Source organism: Molossus molossus, unplaced genomic scaffold, assembly GCF_014108415.1.
Source record: "Molossus molossus isolate mMolMol1 unplaced genomic scaffold, mMolMol1.p scaffold_m16_p_12, whole genome shotgun sequence".
Classification (NCBI taxonomy): domain Eukaryota; kingdom Metazoa; phylum Chordata; class Mammalia; order Chiroptera; family Molossidae; genus Molossus; species Molossus molossus.
Genome location: NW_023425347.1, coordinates 91,316,520 through 91,337,769, shown reverse-complemented (window position 1 = coordinate 91,337,769; position 21,250 = coordinate 91,316,520). Strand labels below are relative to the sequence as shown.

The window sequence follows — 21,250 nt, the reverse complement described above, 5'->3', positions numbered from 1 at the left end:
TTTTAGGTTATGTCTACCATAAGTCAGCTGTTTGACTTTTTAAACTAATACAAGTATAGTAGAAATAAAAATTAAATTGAAAAAAGAAAGCAATCCAACTGCCGGCGGCCAGTCCATGAAGTAGTGATGACCAAGGTGAAGTTGGGAGCGCTTTCCATGGACCAGAGTAAAGGGAAGGAAGCCTCGGAGAAGACACCTTGAATTCTGCCTAGGTGGGGGACAAGGCCGGCTTTTCTAGGCATCTGAGCCCGCTAAAGGAGCCAGTTCGGAGGAAGAAGAGCAGAAGGCCAAGCCTGGGCTGTATGGAGGAGCCTGTGAAGTGAGGAGTGGTCCCGGGGTGGGAGGAAGTATGGGAATCCCCGCCAAGGAAGCCAAGGTGAGTGATTAACAAGGGCTAACAATGTCAAATACTGCTTTGAGATCCATGGGACTGAACCTAAAAATGGACTATTGCACACTTGATCTCACACTGTCCTGGGTGACCTCCTCCCCACTCCACCCCACCCCCAAAGAGGGTTTTCCAAAAGCAATGGAGACAGCACAGAACCAGAACTAGGTGAGCAAGCCTCGAAAGGCTCTGAAGTACGACACATGCCTGTCTGTGGCCTCTTGATCTTTCTTGTTCTTCTAAGGCAGGAGGTTTAGTTACCAGGTAAAATGTGTGCAATGCTTGAGATATATTTATACTTTGAATTGTTGTTTATCTGAAACCCAAATTTAACCAGGTGTCCTGTGTCTTTGTATGTTAACACTAGCAAATTCAGGAGCTAGCCTCAGACAAAAGCTTGGAAGTATCTCAGCCTTGCAAACTGAGACTTTGCTCTTGGCCAGCCCCCTGCCATTTGGCAGGAGGGGAACCCCAAGGCAGTAAGGTCAAGAGGGTGAACCTAGGAGACCCAAGGCTGGAGGCAGCAGGATTTTTCAATGACCTGTCCTTACGGCCAAAAACCACCTGAGGTCCTTTTCACAAGGGGAGGTAGTTGAGTTACTGTCTTCATTAGCGCTCAGGGGCAAATCTGGCGTCATGAAGAGCACTCCAATGATCATTGCGCTTCTCAGAGCCTGTTCTCTTGTGGGGAAATGAGGTCATGTCTACACCTCCAGGGTGAGAACAGAGGGGGACTTCCATGTCCTTCTGGTGTGATTTTTACCACAGCATGTATTACTTTTACAATCAGCAAAAGGCACTAACCATATTGAAAATAAAATAAAGTCAGGCTGCGGTGGACCATAAATTTGTGAGGCTCCTCCAAAGCTAAGATGCTGTAATTCTAAGTAATTTTTGGTTCTTTATTTACGTGTCATTTTAGGATTATCCAGTGATGTAGCAGTGTTGTGGATTTTTTGCTTTTATTTCCCTGAGGATTCTGAACCCAACCCCTCAGGACTCATGCCCTCTGCCTTGCAGGTTGCCCCCCCTGTGAAACGCATCACTGCCTCCACTCTCAGAGCTCACTTGCTTTGGTCTGGCCGGGTCCAAGACTCTAGGCTCATTCCTGACCTGGAGGACTCCCCAGGTGACCTGTTCTGAAGCCAAGGAAAGGGCTTAGGTGACAGACTACTGCAGTAATTCCTGGGCCCCGTCAGGGCAGACCTGGGATTCCAGGGAGTTTGTGCTTTAATAAATCCTGAAAAGGGGAAGTTTCCCCACACTCAGGGACAACTGTCTTTCCCAGCATACTAGAGTACCTCCCTAGTAAGAGCCCCCATAGGAGGCTCCCAGGGGAGGATGGAAAATGCCCCATCCCTATGCAGCACATGGTGGACTGACAGAAGAGTGAGGTCATGGGTCACCCAAGCCTGAGTGGAGACCTAGTTCCACCTCCTACCAGCCTTGTGACCTTGAGCAAGTCACTTAACTGAGCCTGGGCTGTCCTGAGGATTAAATGAGATCATGGCTGCAACCCCCACACCCACCCCCAGGGGTGTTGGGGAATACTGGAGGAATTCACAAACAGGACTTTTATCTTTTTAATCCTGTGGAGAATGTAGAGGCTGTCCTTTGGCTAGAAAGAAGGAGCTTTTCATCTGCTATGTCCACAGATGCCTGAAATGTTCTGGAAGTGTCCCCCACCCTCAAAGGATACCCTCCCCGCTTCGTTCCCAGCAAGGGGCACTACCAGCCACACTGGAGCAGTGACTTGGCCTCCCAGCTCAGGCGAAGCCGCCTGGCTCCCGACCTTGGAAGAACCTGGGAGAAAGCTTCACCAGGCGACAGTACTTTTCCACTGCACGGCTCAGGCCGCCTCAGCTGGCTTTCTGCTGTGCAGACAGGAGACTAAGTGAGCCAGGCCAGCCCCATCAGGAACCCACCCAAAACCACTCTTAGAAATGGGGGTAAGGACGCGCCGCGCTGAGCGGCAGGGGGAATCCTAGAAAGAGAGGAGGGAGGTCCCTAATGCGGCTAGGGGACCTTGGAGACCACCAGTGAGGCCAGAGACATTTGCATTGGCAAAGCCCTCCGGTACATTTCAGGAGGTTCCTACTCCTTAACCGCTCCTTGCACCCCCACCGCTCCGGTAATAATGATTAAACCCGTTCTACCGCGCCTGTGCTGGGTCTCGGGCAAGGAGCAGCGCTAGCGAGCCCGCGAGGGGGAGGAGAGAGAGGAGGACGAGGGGAGGGGACAAGAGAGCCAGCGGTACCGCCCGGTGATGCAGGCAGCCCTGGGAGGTGGAGCCGCGACGCCTGAGGAGTCCCCACCGCAGTCGCGCTGTCTACCCCCACGGAGCAGCCAGCCACCGGCCCGGGCTCCGGAGACCTCCCTGACGCCTCAATTTGGGCGGCAGGAACCGCGGGGGCCCACCCTGTTTGGGCCTGGGGGCGCCTCCACCACTCCCAGCCCCTGCCTCTCGCTTCCCGGACGGCTGAGCGACTCCCGGGGGAAGCTGTTCCCGGACGCTCGGCCGCCGCCCGAACCTCTCGGCTCCCAGCCCGGCTGGGCACCGGGCATCTGCGAAGCTAGCCCCGTCCCGCACTGTCCATCTCTGGGCACCAACTGTCTTCGGCACCGCCCAGCTTCCTGTGGCTCCGGGGCCGTGCACTTCGCGCCCTCCCCTACCCCGGCCGCCAGCCAGGTCGCCCGTGAGCTCCCGGCGACCCCAGCCCCTTTGGCCGCCGCTGCGATGCTGCCCTGGAGACGTAACAAATTCGTGCTGGTGGAGGATGAGGCCAAGTGCAAGACGAAGAGCCTGAGTCCGGGGCTCGCCTACACGTCGCTGCTCTCCAGCTTCCTGCGCTCCTGCCCGGACCTGCTGCCCGACTGGCCGCTGGAGCGTCTGGGCCGAGTGTTCCGCAGCCGACGCCAGAAAGTGGAGCTCAACAGGGAGGACCCGACCTACACCGTGTGGTACCTGGGCAACGCAGTCACCCTGCACGCCAAGGGCGACGGCTGCACAGACGACGCCGTGGGCAAGATCTGGGCGCGCTGCGGGCCGGGCGGGGGCACCAAGATGAAGCTGACGCTGGGGCCGCACGGCATCCGCATGCAGCCGTGCGAGCGCGGCGCCACGGGGGGATCGGGGAGCCGGAGGCCGGCGCACGCCTACCTGCTGCCGCGCATCACCTACTGCACCGCGGACGGGCGCCACCCGCGCGTCTTCGCCTGGGTCTACCGCCACCAGGCGCGCCACAAGGCCGTGGTGCTGCGCTGCCACGCCGTGCTGCTGGCGCGGGCGCACAAGGCGCGCGCCCTGGCCCGCCTGCTCCGCCAGACTGCGCTGGCGGCCTTCAGCGACTTCAAGCGCCTGCAGCGCCAGAGCGACGCGCGCCACGTGCGCCAGCAGCACCTCCGCGCCGGGGGCGCCGCTGCCTCGGTGCCCCGCGCCCCGCTCCGCCGGCTGCTCAACGCCAAGTGCGCCTACCGGCCACCGCCCGCCGAGCGCGGCCGTGGGGTGCCGCGTCTCAGCAGTATCCAGGAGGAGGACGAGGAGGAGGACCAGGACACCGAGGAGCACCAGGAGGGAGCCCCCCAGCCCGAGCGGTCCGAGGTGCTCAGCCTGACCCGGGAGCTGAGGACGTGCAGCCTGCGGGGTGCCCCAGCGCCTCTACCGCCCGCACAGCCCCGCCGCTGGAAGGCTGGCCTGCGGGAGCGGGCGGGCCAGGTGCGCTGAGAGCGGACCCGGCAGGACTCTCGGCCCCAGACCCGGCCGGCCTGACTTACAGCCTCCACCCCCGGCCCTACCCGCTTGGCTCCTCCCTGGTCCCCTGGCCCCTTGCTTCCCTCGTGGTCTCCGTTGTCTGTTCTGCACCTCATCCTGGCTCAGGGTGACGCCTGATATGCCCTTGATTACTGGGGGACAAGGTGGGGGAAGGGAGTATTCAATGTTCACCTATCCCCCTACCCGGAGTTTCTGGGCGCCCTCCATTGTGGAATTGCCTCCTACGCTTTACACCATCTCTTTGATAGACCAAAAAATCCTCTCAAGATAAGAGGGGAGAAGTTACCAGAAATCCAGGAGGGTGGCCTTGGACCTCAGCCAGGTGGAGGCAATGGCCCTGCCTTTGGCCAGCCTCGCCCTTCTTTCTGGTGAGGCATTCTTGTAGGGGAAGAATAGTGGCACTCGTGAAGCGAGGCCAGGCCCAAGGTGGGAACTGAGTCGGCTGCCATGCACACAAGGAAGAATTCTCAGGCCCTGTGCCTGGCCTCTCTACCCCTTGGAGGACTTCTGGGACTTTACTGTTCCACCTCTGGAGAAGACTGGGATGGTCTTACCAACCCAAACAACCGATTAGGCCAGGTCACAGCTCTCTGCACCAAGCCTGTGCCCTGGCACCTGGCATCCCCACAGGACTCCTCATCCACCCCATCTCTCTGCAGACAGATGTGTGTGGTTCCCCACTAGGTGCCCCACAACCAGGACCAAGACAGGACCTCCAGAGGAGGTAAGAAGAACCTTTGGCAGGTGTTTGGGGACACTGACTACCCAGAAAGTGGACATAGGAGGGGTGGCCTTAAGTCGAGGTTTGTCAGAGCAGGAGGGTCCTGGCAGCAGCTGGATTCTCAAATTAGGATGAGGAAGAAGGGTACGTTTCTTCAACAGAGGGAGTGGGCCCCTACCCAGGTGTCTGTCAACAAAGCCACAAAAAGCCCAAAGATCTATGTGTTACCAACTGATCATTGTAAATAAAGTGGACCTGCTTTTTCAGCCTTGTCATCACGTACTGTGTTATGTTTGATGCCAGGCCTGCTGGGGTGGAAAGAGTATCATTAGAGCCCTAAAGGAAAGGAGAAGACCCCAGGACGCGGCCCCTGTAGCAGCTGGAGCCAATTCTCAGGATTGGGGAGGTAGCAGTGCTGCCAGGAAGCTGTTCTCTTAATGTCAGGGAATGAGACAGTACCAGGTGTCTCGTCTGCAAATCACATGTGTCAAGCCCTGGAGGAGTGCCCACTGTCTGTTTCAGTCTCCCAGAGTGTCTGTTCCCCTGGGCACTCAGATGCAAGTGTCTCTGGGACATTTGGCAGGAAGAGAGCACTGGGCAGGGGCTTCTCATCGGTTATATATCTTTGAGAAGATTCCTGTGTCTATCAAAGCATGTGTTATACACGGTGTTGCCCTGGGGCTGAGACAGGAGGCAGGCTGTGAAGGAGAAGAGTGAGCAACCCAATTCTTTTCAGAGGAGCTGGAGAAATCAGTCCAGACAGTGTGCATCTTGAGCTCAGATATCTTCTTTAGCCCTTTGCTGAGCTAGGCACTGGTCTCAGCTATCCAGAGCCCAGACGAGTGGCCTCTGCAATCACCAGTGATCATGATTGTTCTGTTTCCTGGAGCTGCTGGCACTTCATCCTGGGGAACACAGGCAGGGTCGGGGGACTTTGAAGGGGGAAGCTGGGATTGAGTCCACATGTTCCAGGAGGGGTGGCAAGGACCCACCTCACAAGGACGCCCTGCATAGTTGTTGTTTCTCTCTTACATGTGTTTCCCCACATTTGCAGGAGAAAAGGAAGTGGGAAGATGTCAGACCTGGGAGAGGAGAATGGGCTGTGGGCAAGGCAGAAACAAGGTCACAATCATGCCCTCTTTAATCAGGTTCATGCCGCAGATATTTACTAGGCGCCCGTCTTGGGACAGGCACTGAACTAGACACTGCGGTCCAGGGGTCCCTCCCTTGTGGCTCCTACAGTCTCAAGTGAGATGCATATGACTAAAGGAGCAATTGCTTTATAATCACTCACAGACACACTCTCAGCCTCAGTTCCTCTTCTCCACTTTTCTCTGGCCGCCTCCCCAAACTAGAGACATGCACGCGCGCGCACGCACAGCCACCTCCTTCCGTCTCTCGCTCACACTAGGCTCTGTAGACCCAGAGTTAGAAGGCCTGGGTGAGACGACTGCCTCCTTACCTCCTGTGTGACATTGAGCAACTCGTTCAGCCTCTCTGAGCCTCACCTTTATCAGTGGTAAAAGGGGAGAATATCTACCTTGCAGGCTGATTGTAAGAATCAAATAGAATCAGGTCTTTGAAAATGCTTTGGTGAATACTGTAATAAAATGCCCAGCACATGGAGAACAACCGTTTTACCCAGAGGGCCCTTTTCTGTAGGTGAGGATTTGATTGTGCCCCACACCCCTTTCCCGGAAGCAGTGGACCTGGTCCAACCTCCCTCGTCCGGTGGACTGAGGATGAGATGAGCCACGGGTGAGGCAGCACAGTGCCAGCTGCCACCAGGCAGAGTGGGGCGTTTGGGGCTGCTCCAGCCACCAGGCCCCAGGCATCATTGCAACCAAGAAAGGGAGCGGAAACCTGGGAAACCATGCCCTTCTCCATCTCTGTATTTAGTCTGCTTGCTTCCCTGATCTTAGACCAAAACCGAGAAGAGCCCTAAATATTGGTCAAGTGGTCTGGTGCCCCTTCATCTCTTCTCCTGGCTTCAGCTTCCCCACCTCTAAATTGAGAGGAGGTAGATCAGTGGTTTTCAAGTTTTTTTTTCCTTTATTGATTTTAGAGAGAGAGGAAGGGAGAGAGAGAGAGAGAGAGAGAGAGAGAGAGAGAGAGAGAGAGAGAGAGAGAAACATCCATGAGAGAGAACATCAATTCACTGCCTCCTGCATACCCCCCACTGGGGATCAGGCCCACAACCTGGGCATGTATCCTGACCGGGAATTGAACCGGCAACCTCTTGGTGCACGGGTCAACGCTCAACCACTGAGCCACACGGCCGGACAGATCAGTGGTTTTCAAACTGTGTTCCTCCAAGTCTTAGATTCCCAGGGGTGCTGTTGGAGGTCCTTTGGGAGCGACGGGAGGTAGAATGGGGAGTCCCCCAACCTGCTTTAACTAGAGCCGTTTCCGTTTTCTCTTTGGGGTTCCTGTGATTCTCTTTGCATGATGGGATCCCATAGATATATTTTTTTAAGTTTAGATCATTGGGTGACATGCTCTAAACCTCCCTTCCAGCCCTGATGCCCTGTGGTCTAAAGTTCGCTGGGCTGATCGGCCTGCGTGGCAGTGGAGGGCTTTTCAAGAACAATAGGCAGCCCAGGACAGTGTGGGAAGTGTGTCCCCGGCTAGGCCAGCCACGTGGGGTCAAGACTCTTCCTGGGACTCTGGGGCCTGATTTCCAGCTCTCTTGAACCGACTCCAGAGGGCTAGGCTGTGACCAAGGTGACGTGTGCCACAGCACACAGTTCACAGATAAAATCGGCTGGCCCACCCTCCAGTGCCATGCTGACTCCCACACGTGGCTTCTCTTCCACACGTGGGCCTGTCCCCATTCCCCAGACCACCAGGCTTGTGTCCTGGCATGGCTTCCTTCTGGCTGCACAGTTTTCAAATCCTCCCCTCTCTTCAAGGCCCAGCTCAGATTCCGCCTCCTCGAATCTTTCCTTAATGCGTACCCTTCCTCCACTCCCGCCAAATCTGGGGGTGAGCCCTCCTCTCAGGCTCACACAGGACGTGGCCTGTGCTTCCCTCGTGGTCCTCCTGTTTCACCCGGGATGACTGTTTTTATTTGTGCCTTGCCTCATACTGACCCCTCTTCATCCTCCCCTCCAGTGCCTTGACCATGGCAGGGCAGAGAGTTGGTGCTCAGTGATGTCTTGTTGAATGAACACATGAATGAATGAGCCAGATGGAAGGGCCTTCTTGAAACAGGAAAGTCAGTGGGTGGAGAAGCATTCCCTCTGCCAAGCTTCTGCCTGGAGATGCTGGAGAACTATCCTCAGGCGCCCTGTTCAGACACGGCTATTCTTAGGGAAGATGGCAGCAGCCTAAGAGATGAGGTCAGGGGAGGAAACTGAGGCCTCTGTCCACAGGGTCTGCTTGGAGTTCCAAAGCCTCAGGATGGGGCCTTCCCACTCTCCGAACTAGTCCAGCCCCCAGAATAGGGCTGACACTCAAGATACAGAGCAGCTCCTGGCAGTGACCACCACCCTCCAGAGGCACCGCTGGGCAGCAGAAAGGCCGTCCAGGGAGCTGCAGGCCCTAATATACAGGTGGTCCAGCCTGGCTCGGGCCTCACACAGACCTGAATGCCACGCCTAGTGCTGCCACTTGATGGCTGTAAAACTTTGGGTAGGTTTCTGAAGGCCTGGATTTTTCATCTGTAAAAATAGGAATAGGTGAGTCCGGACCTTATACAGTTATTGGGAGAATGAAGTACGGCGATGCCTTTGAAGAACTGACTTAGCACAATGCTTGATGCGCCTAATAAGTGATAGCTGCTGCTATTGTGTTTGTTATCATTTTACCTGGCGCTCCCCTGACAGCACTGGGATGAGGGGATCTGGGGCCGGGGTCCTGAGACCCTAAATATATTGCTTGTTCCTGCTCTAGCATGGCTGCCTGCCTAAAGTCCCATTCATCTCTAAATCACGGTAACAGATTCAACCACAGGTTGTCTTATTTTTGACTCTAGTTGTTCCACCAACATAAGCCTGATCGCCTTAACACTAAATTAGACTCAATATCTTATGCCTTCTTTATATATCCTTTTCACCATGGCACCCAGCACGATGCCAGGCACATAGTGAAGCACCCAGAAGTGAGTGAATGAATGAATGAATGAATGAGTGATCAGCTGCTGCTAGCTGCAATATTGACAGGTAGCCTCCTAGCCAGAGTCTTCAGAAAGCTGGGATGTCATTCCTCTGTGAGTGATGGGCCAGCTCCCCGCTCTCCCTCAGCCCTGTTTGCCCTTAGCTGTAGGCTGTGGAGAAGAGGAAGATGCTGCTGGCTTAGGGACCAGCTGGTCCCCAGTAAAGGACAGCTGAAAAGGATTGAGGGGACTGACGTGCAAATCTGGTGAGTCTCCGAGCCAGAACTGTCCTCTCTTCCTTTGCTCCACTGCTTGCCTGTCCATAAAGCACATATGGGTTTGTTGACTGATCCAGAATCGCTGAGTTTCATCAGCACTCAAGAATGGGAAGGATGTTGGGCAGGCCAGGAATTAAAGGGGAAGCTGAGCTCAAGCCATCATGAAGGAGACCTCTGTGGGAGGACGGGGCCAGCACTGCTGCAGGCTGGGACCCTTGACCAGAAGGCTAGAGGAGTTGGGCTATGCTCAGTCAGACCTTGTTTCTGCCTGCCCCACACCCACCCGTCCCCCTTCATGGCAGAGATTGCTTTCCCTTCCTCCTGGGCACACACCTGAACGCTCCCTTTCCCCCCTGCACTGCTGGTCACGTGACTGTCACTGCCAGGCCTGGGCTGCACAAAACATAACTTTTGCTTTATTCTCCTGCCTACCTGCTGGATGTCCTTGGAAGCTTCGTGTTGAAGATGACAACGCCTCTACCAGCCTGGGTCCCTGAATGGTCACAAGGAGAGCTCCAGCCCTGCCACCAATGGGAACAAGAAATAAAACTATGGTCAGCCACTGACAGTGAGGCCACTGACAGTGAGAGTGTCAGTAGCAGCAGCAGCACATAGCTCACCTTGACCCCACTGCCCTGACACTCCTGGAGAAACCAGTTCCCCACTCGGTTCCTGGGGTTCTAGCAGAGCTGACTTCACAGGGCTTCAGGGGAAGACATGTCAAACTCCCAATCAGAATATCCCACCTCCTCAGCCCCACAGATTGGTTCCAGGATGAGCGCGTGACATGATCAGAGCCGGTGGAATTTAATTCCGGGACTTTGTTGAAACTTTTGGGAAGAGAGACACTCAGGCCCTGGCCGGTTTGGCTCAGCGGTTAGAGCGTCGGCCTGCGGTCCGGAGAGACCCGGGTTCGGTTCCCGCTAAGGGCATGTACCTCAGTTGCAAACTTGTCCCCGGCCCTGGTTGGTCGTGCGGGTGGCAGCCACTCGATGTGTCCCTTTCACATCGATGTTTCTCTCTCTCTCTCCCCCTCCTTCTCTATCTGAACAAAGAATGAAAAAGTGTCCTCGGGTGAGGATAAAAAAGAGAGACACTCAGTTGCTGAGAGGTGGGAGTACACCTGGTGCCACTGGCAGCCATCTTGCCACCATGAGGAAAGGGGGCCTGAGAGGCCAGCACAGTGAAAAGCAGAGCAGGACGCACAGAGAGCTTGAGCCCGAGTCCCTTCAGGCCTGCCCAGATCTGTCCCTGGAGTTTTCAGTTCAGTGAACCAATAGGTTGTACCTTTTGCTTACGTCGGTGTGCGTTGGGCTCTCTGTCCATGGACTCTGAGAAAGCCCTGGCCCTGCCGTCACTGTTCTCATCAGGCCCCCGGCTCTGGAAGAGGCGGAGGGGGTCATTAAAAAGCTTCAGGGTCTGTTATAGGTCCTGGTTGTGGAACATCCAGCCTGCTCATGAGATCCGAAAGTCCCCAGGCCCTCTCCCCCCTGGGGCCACCTGGTCTCCCATCCTGGCTGCCTCTCACACACCTTTACAGTCTCTGGATGGAGTGGCTCCCTTCCCTGTCCACAGCACCCGTCCCTCTGTCCCTCCGTGTCTTTGATCAGCTCGCGGCTCTGCGCCTGACTCCACGGGCCTCTTCAGTCTAACAAAGCTTCCGGCTTTCTTCCCCTGCTACAGCCTGAGGCTAACCGATGCGGCCAGGCCTCTGGGTGGTCCCCAGATCACAATCCACCCAGCTCACTCAGTTGCAATTGGGAGTAGGCTCACTAGATGAAATCTGGCCTACTAGCCCTGGCCAGCGTGGCTCAATGGCTAGATGTTGGCCCGTGCACCGAAGGGTCACTGGTTTGATTCCTGGTCAAGGGTACAAATCTGTGTTGCAGGTTCGATCCTCACCCTCCCATCGGGGCATGTATGAGAGGCAACCAACTAATGTGTCTCTCTCACATTAATGTTTTTTTTTCTTCTCTCTCTCTCTCTCCCCCTCCCTTCCTCTCTTACACTCTTTCTAAAAATCATTGGAAAAAATGTCCTCGGGTGAGGATGAACAAAAACCAAAATTGGTCTACTAAGCCCATTTCTAGGGGACTTTCAGGGGGGAGGGGACACTTCTGAGATGGAGCATGGGCTGAGTGGGCTGATCGGGGCAAAGGACTTGAACTGCCTTTTCTTTATTCTGGGATGTTACTTAACTGCTCCAAAGCTCCATTTTCTCTATTATACGGATGTAATAATCCCGGTTCCTGCCTCAAAGGGTTATTCTAAGGGACCATTCAAATGGAATGGAATTTGGATCATTCAAATGGAATGGAATTCGAGAGGGCTTTGAAAAGCACCAAAACCGCCCTGGCCAGTTTGGCTCAGCGGTTAGAGCGTCGGCCTGTGGTCCTGAGAGACCTGGGTTCGGTTTTGTCCCCGGCCCTGGTTGGTCGTGCGGGTGGCAGCCACTCGATGTGTTCCTTTCACATCGATGTTTCTCTCTCTCTCTCTGTTTCTCTCTCTCCCTCCCACTCTACCTGAACAAAAAATGGAAAAATATCCTCGGGTGAGGATAAAAAAAAAAAAAAAAAAAAAAGAAAAGCACCAAAACCCAGACAAGAGCCAGGGGCAGGATGCTGCTTCCTCGTGGGCACTAAGACAAGAAAGCTGGCGGGAGGCAGCTCAGTAACGTCCAGGTCTGAGGGCTCCTGTTTAGAGGAAGGAGCCCACTGCCAGGAAATGAGCACAGACAGCAGCAAGGGATGTTTTAAACAGACATCTGCAGGGATTTCCTGGAGGGGAGAAAGGCAGGACCAGGAAACAGCTTGTGGAGCTCAAACAATAGCCCCCCCCCACACACACACACACACACACCACCCCCAGGGTGGACCTGAGGGGTGGGCGGCGTCCCTGGTCCCTGTCGCAGGCAGACACGGCCCTGCTGGCCCGAGAGCCCCGGGAGGTCCTGAGCTGCCTCTAAAGCTCTAAAGCAGGACTGGGAGGCGCAGGCTGGAGCGTCTGGCTCCTTGTGTGGGAATCACGCTTGTCTTTGCCTCAGGCCCTGGACAGCTGCTGCGACTCCGACACCCAAGCCGGCCTCAGAGGTGATTCGGCAGCCTTTGAAACGGGAGACAGACATCACTGTAAGGTCACAGTGGACACTCACTCGCGCAGACTCCAAAGGGCAGCAGACTCAGGGATTTGCCTCACGTCGTCCCCTCTGCCAAAGGCCACTGGTGCGCAGGCCTGGACAGCAGGGAGCTCTCCTGTGCTTAGGGGACGCACACAGGGAGCTGACTTACCCGGGGGTGAGCACTGCCCACGGAGCAGGGCCTGTTGTCAGCGGCAGGAGGTGTCTGCAAGGATGGCTCCCCTAACAGTTCGAGTCCTTAGAGATGTATTACGTTCTTCTTCCAAGATGTTAAAAGCAACACATTTTTATTTGCAACCATTGAAACAGCAAAGATACAAGAAAATATTAAGCCCAGCTGTGTGGCTCAGTGGTTGAGCGTTGACCCATGCACCAGAGGTCGCCGGTTCAATTCCCAGTCAGGGCACATGCCCAGGTTGTGGGCCAGATCCCCAGTGGGGGGCATGCAGGAGGCAGCGGATTGATGTTCTCTCTCATCGATGTTTCTATCTCTCCCTCTCCTTTCCTCTGTCTCTAAAATCAATAAAGAAAAATTAATTTTTTAAAAAAGGAAAATTAGTACTCTTCCCTAGTACCGATCTTTCTCCCCACCCCCAGACCCTCGGCATACACACGCTCCTGGGTAACCGATGTCACAGGCTGGGTTTTATTCTCTCCCTCATGTCTCCTTACTTGTGAAATAAACCAACCCACATACACACATACAGAGATTTTGTCATTTGGTTTTATAAAAATGGAGTCCTTCTCAAACACATTCTGCAACTGGCTTGATTCTCCCTTACGTCACGCGCGCCCCTCCAGCACAGCGGGTGGAAATCTAACTCATTCTTCCTTTAATAGCCGCACAGTGTGTCTGACCATCCCCTAGGGTTTTCATAAGCATCTAAGAAAGGTCTGCTGCATGCAGATCTCCAGACCACGCCACCTGAAAGAAAGAGCAGACATGCTGAGCATATCCACATGGGGGCTGGAAATAAATGGGATCAAGAGGAGTTTACATGAATTTCTGGTGCTGGGATGTCTCAGCTGGAAGGGCCCTTAGAACGTTTGGTCCAATCCCCTGGTTTACAGATAACAAAGGGATTTGTCCATGGCCACACAGCTTGCTACTGGAAGATCTGGAGCCATAATTTAGGTCTTCTGACTCTCAGACCAATGTCCTCTCCTCCACACAAAAGCTGTTAAAATAAAAAGAGGTCCAAGAAAGGTTTATCTAACCTCACAGGTGCCCAAAATGTAGGGGTGAAATGAGGAGAGGAGACGTATTCAAATCCCACAGAGAATGAATGGCAAAAAGGAAGGAGCCTCTTTTTATAATTTGCCTCCTGCCCCTCTTACCAGTCAGATTCTCCAAACACTTCAATCTCATTTCTGCCTCAGGGCCTTTGCACTCACCATTTCCTATGCAGGGACCACACTTCCCTCAGATTTTGTATGGCTGCCTCCTTCTCACACACAGCTCTCAATTCAAATGTCACCTCTTCAGAGAGACCCTCCTTGCTTCCACACCCCCCACACACATACACACAACTCAAACCAATTTCGGCCCATCCAGCCACCACTGTTCCAAACTCTGCCTGTTGACTTCACAGTACTGGTCATTATCTGGTGACCTTGATCATGTGACTGTTTACTTGTTCAATAGCGATTGCCCCCATTAGAACAGAGGCTCTGTGAGGCAGATGCTTTGCCTGCTGAGGGCCGTGCCTGGCACACAATGGGAGCTTAGGAAAGATTTGACGTGACAGAGACCAAGTCTCCTGACTGCTGGTCCAGTGATGCACCCTCCACACCAAGGGGTGTCTTTGAGACATCGGGGCTGCAGAGGCTGGTGGCCCTGGCTCGTGACGAGAGGGCTGGCTGTCAGCTTCCTAGAGGCTGTGGAGAGGGCAGGGGACCTGTAAGAATTAAAAGGACTCAGGTGTGACAAGTCAGGATGGTCTTTTTTTTCGCCCTCAAAGGCAGGACTGGAGACCCTCTCTGATTCCTCTCCTCAGGCCACCACCTCCCTCTGCTGCCTCCACCTTCCCCTCCACTCGGCCCTCACTGTGCGCCTCCAGCAGGAGCTCAGAGTAGTCTCTCCGTCTCTCTCCCTGCCCTACGGCACCTCTTCTCACCAGCCTGTGCCCTGGCCGCCCATTCTCCTGCCCACAGGCATTCCCGGCGCCTTGCCGGGAGGGGAACCCAGACACCTCTCCTCTGGGAGTGCGACTGTCCAGAAGTTCTTGGTCACCAGAACACTGGGCAACCTTGGCCAAGTCTCTTTACCTCTCTGGGCTTGTCGCCTCCTCTCGAAAAGGAGGCACAGAAGGCTGGTTGCTCTGCGGCTTGGAACCAGGCTCACTTCTGTGTTTCACATTGAAACAGTCAAGTTCTGGGTGGGAAAATGGACTGGTGCCGGCTGCCCAGTGCGTAATGGCCACAATGGCCTCTCGTCCAGAGGGAAGTCCTCTTGGCTGTCATGGAGTCGGGGCCCTGTCACAAGAATTGTGAGCAAATAAGATGGTTATTCTTTCACTCCACTGTTCAGGGTGTTTGTAAGGCGGCAAGAGATGACAGTTCTGCTGGCCTCGGGGGTGTTTCTGAGGCTGGAACGAGATGATGCACGGAGAGCCCTTCAAATCTGGTTTGGCACAAAATACAGCTCAATAGCTCTAGTTATTAGTATTATTGCATAATGTGGAGCCAAGTGTCTTTGCTTCGGGAGCCCTCTCTGTGGGTTTCTCAGCTACTCGGGTGTAAATGACTTGCCACTGGAGAATTCTGTGAGGTCGCCTCGAATTGCCCGTGGTGGCTGCAGCCTGGGGGAGGGTAAGGGTCACCTGGGGGGACTTGAGCCTAACTACTCTCAAAGGGGGAAAGAAAGGGTTCTCAGGCAGAGACCAGGTGACCCCAACAGGGAGCTGTTTCAGGTCAAGTACCCAAGAGGGCAACTCTGTTAGGGATCTCGGGTCTTTTCTGGGGCCCCCGCGTTTGCCCTGAACTGTACTTTGGGGGCTCCCTTCCACCTGTGTGTTTGTGAACCTCTACTGTGTGCCAGGCACTGGTCTAGGTGCCCAGGATATAAGACAGACATCTGCCATTCTAAACAGACAGACAAGAAGCCCATGCCAGGGAAGAGAGGCCCAGGAGAGAGAACAGCCTGTGCAAAGGGCCGCCGGTGAGAACAGACAAGAAGCCCATGCCAGGGAAGAGAGGCCCAGGAGAGAGAACAGCCTGTGCAAAGGGCCGCCGGTGAGAACAGACAAGAAGCCCATGCCAGGGAAGAGAGGCCCAGGAGAGAGAACAGCCTGTGCAAAGGGCCGCCGGTGAGAACAGCCTCGGCAGGTCCCATGTGGCCGGCGGGTGACGGGAGAGGAGGCCGGAGCGGTAAGCGGGGCCACGTTGGTCCTGGTGACGACTTTGGCTTCCATTCTAAGTAGCGGAAACTTCCAGAATGTTTGTGTCTTCAAAAGCCCACTCAGGCCACTTTTTAAATGACAGAATGGGAAGAGAGAGGAAGAGAAGAGGAAGGAAAACCAGTTGGAGATCCGGCTGGGAACCGGTGGTGCTTTGGACAAGGGTTGTAGTGGAGGAAGTGGGGAGGAGAGACTGAATTCAAAATTTTAAAAAATATTTTGACAGTATCACCAGAGCACAGGGACCGAGTGAGCGTGGGGATGGGGGAAAGCCAGGCGTGTGAGCTCACAGATACAGAGAACAGGTTGGTGGTTGCTAGATGTGGGTGGGGGTTGAAGTGGGCAAAATGGGTGAGGGGAGTCCAAAGTGCACACGCCTAGTTACAAAATGAGTAGTCCTAGGGGTGTAATGTACAGCATAGTGCTAGAGTCAATAAAACTGTATTGCACTTTTGTTTCTTTTTTACTGATTTTTTAATCAGTAAAAAAGAGAGGAAGGGAGAGAAAGATAGAAACATCCATGTGAGAGAGAAACGTCGATGGGCTGCCTCCTGCACGCCCCCTACTGGGGATCAAGCCCATAACCCAGGCGTGTGCCCTGACCAGGAATGGAACCGGGACCTCTCAGTCCATGGGACAATGCTCAATCCACAGAGCCACACCAGCCAGGCTGTATTGCATTTCTGAAAGTTGCTATGAGAATGTCTTAAAAGTTATCACAAGAAAAAAATGTGTAATTATGTAAGGTGATGGATGTTAACTAGACTTATTGTGGTGATCATTTCCCAATATATACAAAATCAAATCATTAGGTTATACACCTGAAACTAATATAACATTCTATGTTGAGTGTATCTTCATTTTAAAAAGAAGAAAGAAAGCCCTGACTGGTTTGGCTCATCAGTTAGAGCGTTGGCCTGCGGTCCAGAGAGACCCGGGTTCGGTTCCCGCTAAGGGCACGTACCTCGGTTGCAGTTTGTCCCTGGCCCTGGTTGGGTTGTGCGGGTGGCAACCACTCAGTGTGTCCCTTTCACATCGATGTTTCTCTCTCTCTCTCTCTCTCTCTCTCTCTCTCTCTCCCTCCCACTCTATCTGAACAACAAAAACAAAAACAAAAAGAGGAAAGAAATACACAAAAATAAAGTACAAAAAATTAGTCAAAGTTCCACTGCAGACAAAAATATTCCACCCGGCAGGTTTAAAAGGTGATTCGGTAGGTTTCAGAAGGGGTGAGAAGCAGACTCTATTCCAGGAATAACCCCCCAATGTCATTGCAGAACTAACCTGCAGGGGAACTTTTGCCACCACTGCTGACTCAGGAACCTTCCTGTCCAACTTGCAGTCAGGAAAGCTGCCGAGGTAGGAAGCGGCTGACACTCCTGCTCAGCACCAAGAAACTTGGAACAGATCTGCACTAGGGCTACCACCACAGCTGCCTCGAGAAAACCGAAACACCATGCATCCAGAAGAGCCGTATGGCCACCTCCTCCCAGTGCTCAATTCGACCTGCCATTTCTGGTTTGGTGGCACCTTCCTGGCAGAAGCCAGGTGACATGGAAAGCCTAGCTGCAAGAGAGTCTGGAAATGTCCTCTGCAGCAGTCCAGCCTCTAAAGTAGAAGCAGTTGTGATGGAAAGTGGTTTGGAGGGGGACTGAGTAGGCTCGGTCTTCAGAATTTGCTCTAGTTCACTCTTTAGTTCCTCAACATTCATGCCCATCCTACTTTCCATCTTAAACTTCCATAAAGCAACCACAGCATGTTACCACCCAACCTAATGAAGTGTATCTCAATCAAACAAGAACATTCTTATCCTTTTCTCAAACAAACAAACAAACAAAATCCAAAGGCCTACAGTTACTACATCCAGTTCCTACCCCCCAGGGAATCTGATTGATGTTTACTTCTTCTCTAGTCACAATCCCATCCTGATAGTCCTTTTTTTTTTTAATCCTCACCCAAGGATACTTTCTTCCATTTTTATCTTCAGAAAGAGGAAGGGAGAGAGAGAAAAAAAAGAAAACATCAACATGAGAGAGACACATCAGTTGGTTGCCTCCCGCAGGACCCTGACCAGGGCTGGGGACTAAACCACAACCGAGGTACGTGCCCTTGACTGGAATCGAACCCATGACTCTTTGGTCTGCAGGTCAACGCTCTAACTGCTGAGCCAAACTGGCCAGGGCCTGATATTCTATAATCCATGCACTAAAAGTGTAAAGTTTACCAGCAACAAAGCACCCTATACCAATGGTGGAGGAAGAAAGATGGACAGTTAGCACCATCAATAAATATATGCGTGACATAGCAAGCTGAGGGCTGCAGTTCCCATTCCCTCCACTAGCCATTCCATTTTCCCTCTGCCTTCAGCGAGAACCGCCGGCGGTCAAGGCTTTAACCCAATGGATCACCTGAATTCATTCAGGAGGAAGCTGAACCACGGTTGTCCTGCTCATATTGGGTTGTTGCGGAATTAGAAAGGAGCCCAGAGGGTTTCATGGGATCAGAGGCACACTTCTCCCCATTCCCATTTTGCAAGTGTAATTCCCCCTTGATAACCAGAATCAATCACTCCAGCCAACACCGAATCACCCCCCTCCTTTTTTCCCTGTTTGTCCAGGGCTTGATGAGTCTGACATAGCCAGAGGTCTGTCTCAATTTCCCTATCAGTGGGACCTCCGCGGTGTGCCTTGGTGGAAACATTCTTCCTGTACATACTAAGACCTCTAAGTTAGCAGAACCCAGAGTCTTGGAGAGGGGAGCAGAAACTGTGTAAGCTTTCCAGCGCAAGATTCCCGGACCCATGGATTCTAGAAAAGAGAGAAGCATCACCTTGCCTTGGCTGTTCGTTCAGCACATATACCAACGTTAGGCCAACACTTCAGATTCATACAAGATTATCTTCTAGATGATACTAACGGAGCCCAGTAGGCCAGGTCACCAACCCATTGAGACAGATGATTCTGGTGCCAACAGTATGTGGCAAGACCAGTAAATCTCATGCACACCTGCAAATTTATTTACTTCTTTGGCTGAAAAAATAGTCTCTGGTCTGAAGCAATGGTATCTGGACTACCATGATTGTGAATAAGATACTCAGCACATCCACTAATGATGTTGCCGGTAGAAGCATGACAGGCAGAGAATGCAAACCCATAGCTAGAAAAAAAATGTCAGTTTCAAGTTGCCCGCCGGTAATGAAAAGAATCCAATGTAACCCACCTGCCACCAGATGGCAGGCTGGTCCTCTCCAGATAGGTGCCATATTGAAGGCTCAGAGCTACAGCTGTTGACAGCTGGGCACTTAGCTGTGGTGGGAAGACTAAAACAAGGCCTGCTAAGTTACTCAAAATTCACTGTCCTTTTGTTCCTTAATAAAATAACCTTGATTTTATTCAGGTCTTTGATGTCCCCAGCCAAAAGAAAGCATTTCCCAGCTTCCTTTGCTGCTAGGTGAGACCACATTAACTAAGTTCTAGCTAATGACATGTAAGTGGAGGCACACCCTTTATATTCTTTTTGCTTTCTTCTTCTTTTTTATTTATTTAAATTTTTTTCTTTATTAATTTTAGAGAGAGAGGAAGGGAGAAGAAGGGAGAGATAGAAACATCGATGAGAGAGAACATCGACTGGCCGCCCCTTGCATGCCTTCCCCAGTGGGGATCGGGCCCACAACCTGGGCATGTGCCCTGACCAGGAATCAAACTGGCTACCTCTTGGTGCATGGGTCGGCGCTTAGCCACTGAGCCACACCGGCCGGGTTATAGTCTTCCATCATTCTTCCATCTTGCTGCTTAGAATGAGTTGTAAAGGTTAAATCTCCAATAGCCATCTAGGATCATGAGATGAACTTGAAGATGAAAGGTACAAGCTAAGAAGGTATAAACTGGGTCCCTAATGACTGTGGAGTCCTAGACTAAAAGAGATATATAATTATATCTTATTTAAACCACTTTTATTTGGAGTTTTATGTAAGTCAAACCTAATTCTAACTGATATATTGATAAATAAGATGGCGGGAAAATCTAAAATATACCAACAATTACAATAAGTATAAATGGCACACTTTTACAATAAGTGTAAAAGACAAAGACTCTCAGAAATATTTTTTAAGCCAATAATGTCATTTATAACAGGCTTATTTACAACAAAGGACCAAAAGATTAAAAGCAAGGCCAGGGCTCTTGTCTTGAGTCACTGGATAGAATTCAGGGTGTCCATGAACTTGGAAGGAAAAATTATGTCTTTATTTTCACTAACCTTTAATTAAAATTTATCATCCCTGTCATTTATAAATGCTGACAAGTCACAGACATATAAGCAGTATCTGTGACTGTCACCCATAAAAATCATAAATGTTTTCATATCACTTTATTGCATTATCCCAAAATATGTTTTACTCCTATTACTACTTCAAAAATCAGAGCAGTTATTAGGCCTACTGTTGGATCTTGCTATATAATACATTAACTTAAAAGTAGATATAATAGCCCTGGCCGGTTTGGCTCACCAGTAGAACATCGGCCCGCAGACCAATGAGTCGCAGGTTTGATTCCTGGATTGCCGTTCTTCCCTGGCCCTGGTCGGGGTCATGCAGGAGGCAACCAGTCAATGTGTCCCTCTCACGTCGATGTTTCTCTCTGTCTCCCTTTCTCTCCCTCTCTTTCCCTCCCATTCTGTCTGAAGATAAGTAGAAAAATATCCTTGAGTGAAGATTAAAAAAACAAAAGTACATATAATTGTCTTGGCTGGACTGTGGACCAATGAGTCTCAAGTTCGATTCTGGTCAAGGGCACGCACCTCGGTTGCCGTTCGTCCCAGGCCCTAGTCAGGGTTGTGCAGGAGGCAACCATCATTGTGAATCTCACATTGATGTTTCTCCCTCTCTCTCTCTCTCCCTCCCTCCCACTCTATCTGAAGATAAATAGAAAAATATCCTCGGGTGAGGATTTTTTTAAAACGTACATATAATATCACAAATATTTTAACTATTCTGAGAACTATTTCAATACAGTTGGTTTGCTTTATAATTCTATGCATGTGAAAACATTGTTTTGAAAAGGGGTTCATAGGATTGGACAGGCTTCGAAAGGAGTCTATGGCCCAATAAAGGCTAAGAACTCCTAAAACAAAGGGACCCATGGGCTACAAACATCATTTCAGGAAAAAAGAATATAAAGGGTTTTGTTTGTTTTTTATCCTCACCCGAGGATATTTTTTCATTTTTTGTACAGATAGAGTGGGAGGGAGAGAGAGGAACAGAGAGAGAGAGAGAGAGAGAAACATCGACGTGAAGGGACACATCGAGCGGCCGCCACCCGCACGACCAACCAGGGCCGGGACAAACTGCAACCGAAGTACGTGCCCTTAGCGGAAACCGAACCCGGGTCTCTCCGGACCGCAGGCCGACGCTCTAACCGCTGAGCCAAACTGGCCAGGACGAAAGGGTTTTTTTTAATCATGA

The 21,250-nt window shown here is 52.2% G+C and overlaps 1 protein-coding gene across 1 annotated transcript; it reads left to right on the top strand.

Moving 5' to 3' along the window:
- Nucleotides 1-2,726: 2,726 nt before the first annotated feature.
- Nucleotides 2,727-4,112, top strand: FAM43B (family with sequence similarity 43 member B). The gene has a single exon (XM_036256894.1). It carries the CDS (start codon nucleotides 3,126-3,128, stop codon nucleotides 4,110-4,112), a length of 987 nt encoding a protein of 328 aa, XP_036112787.1. The 5' UTR covers nucleotides 2,727-3,125.
- Nucleotides 4,113-21,250: the final 17,138 nt, after the last annotated feature.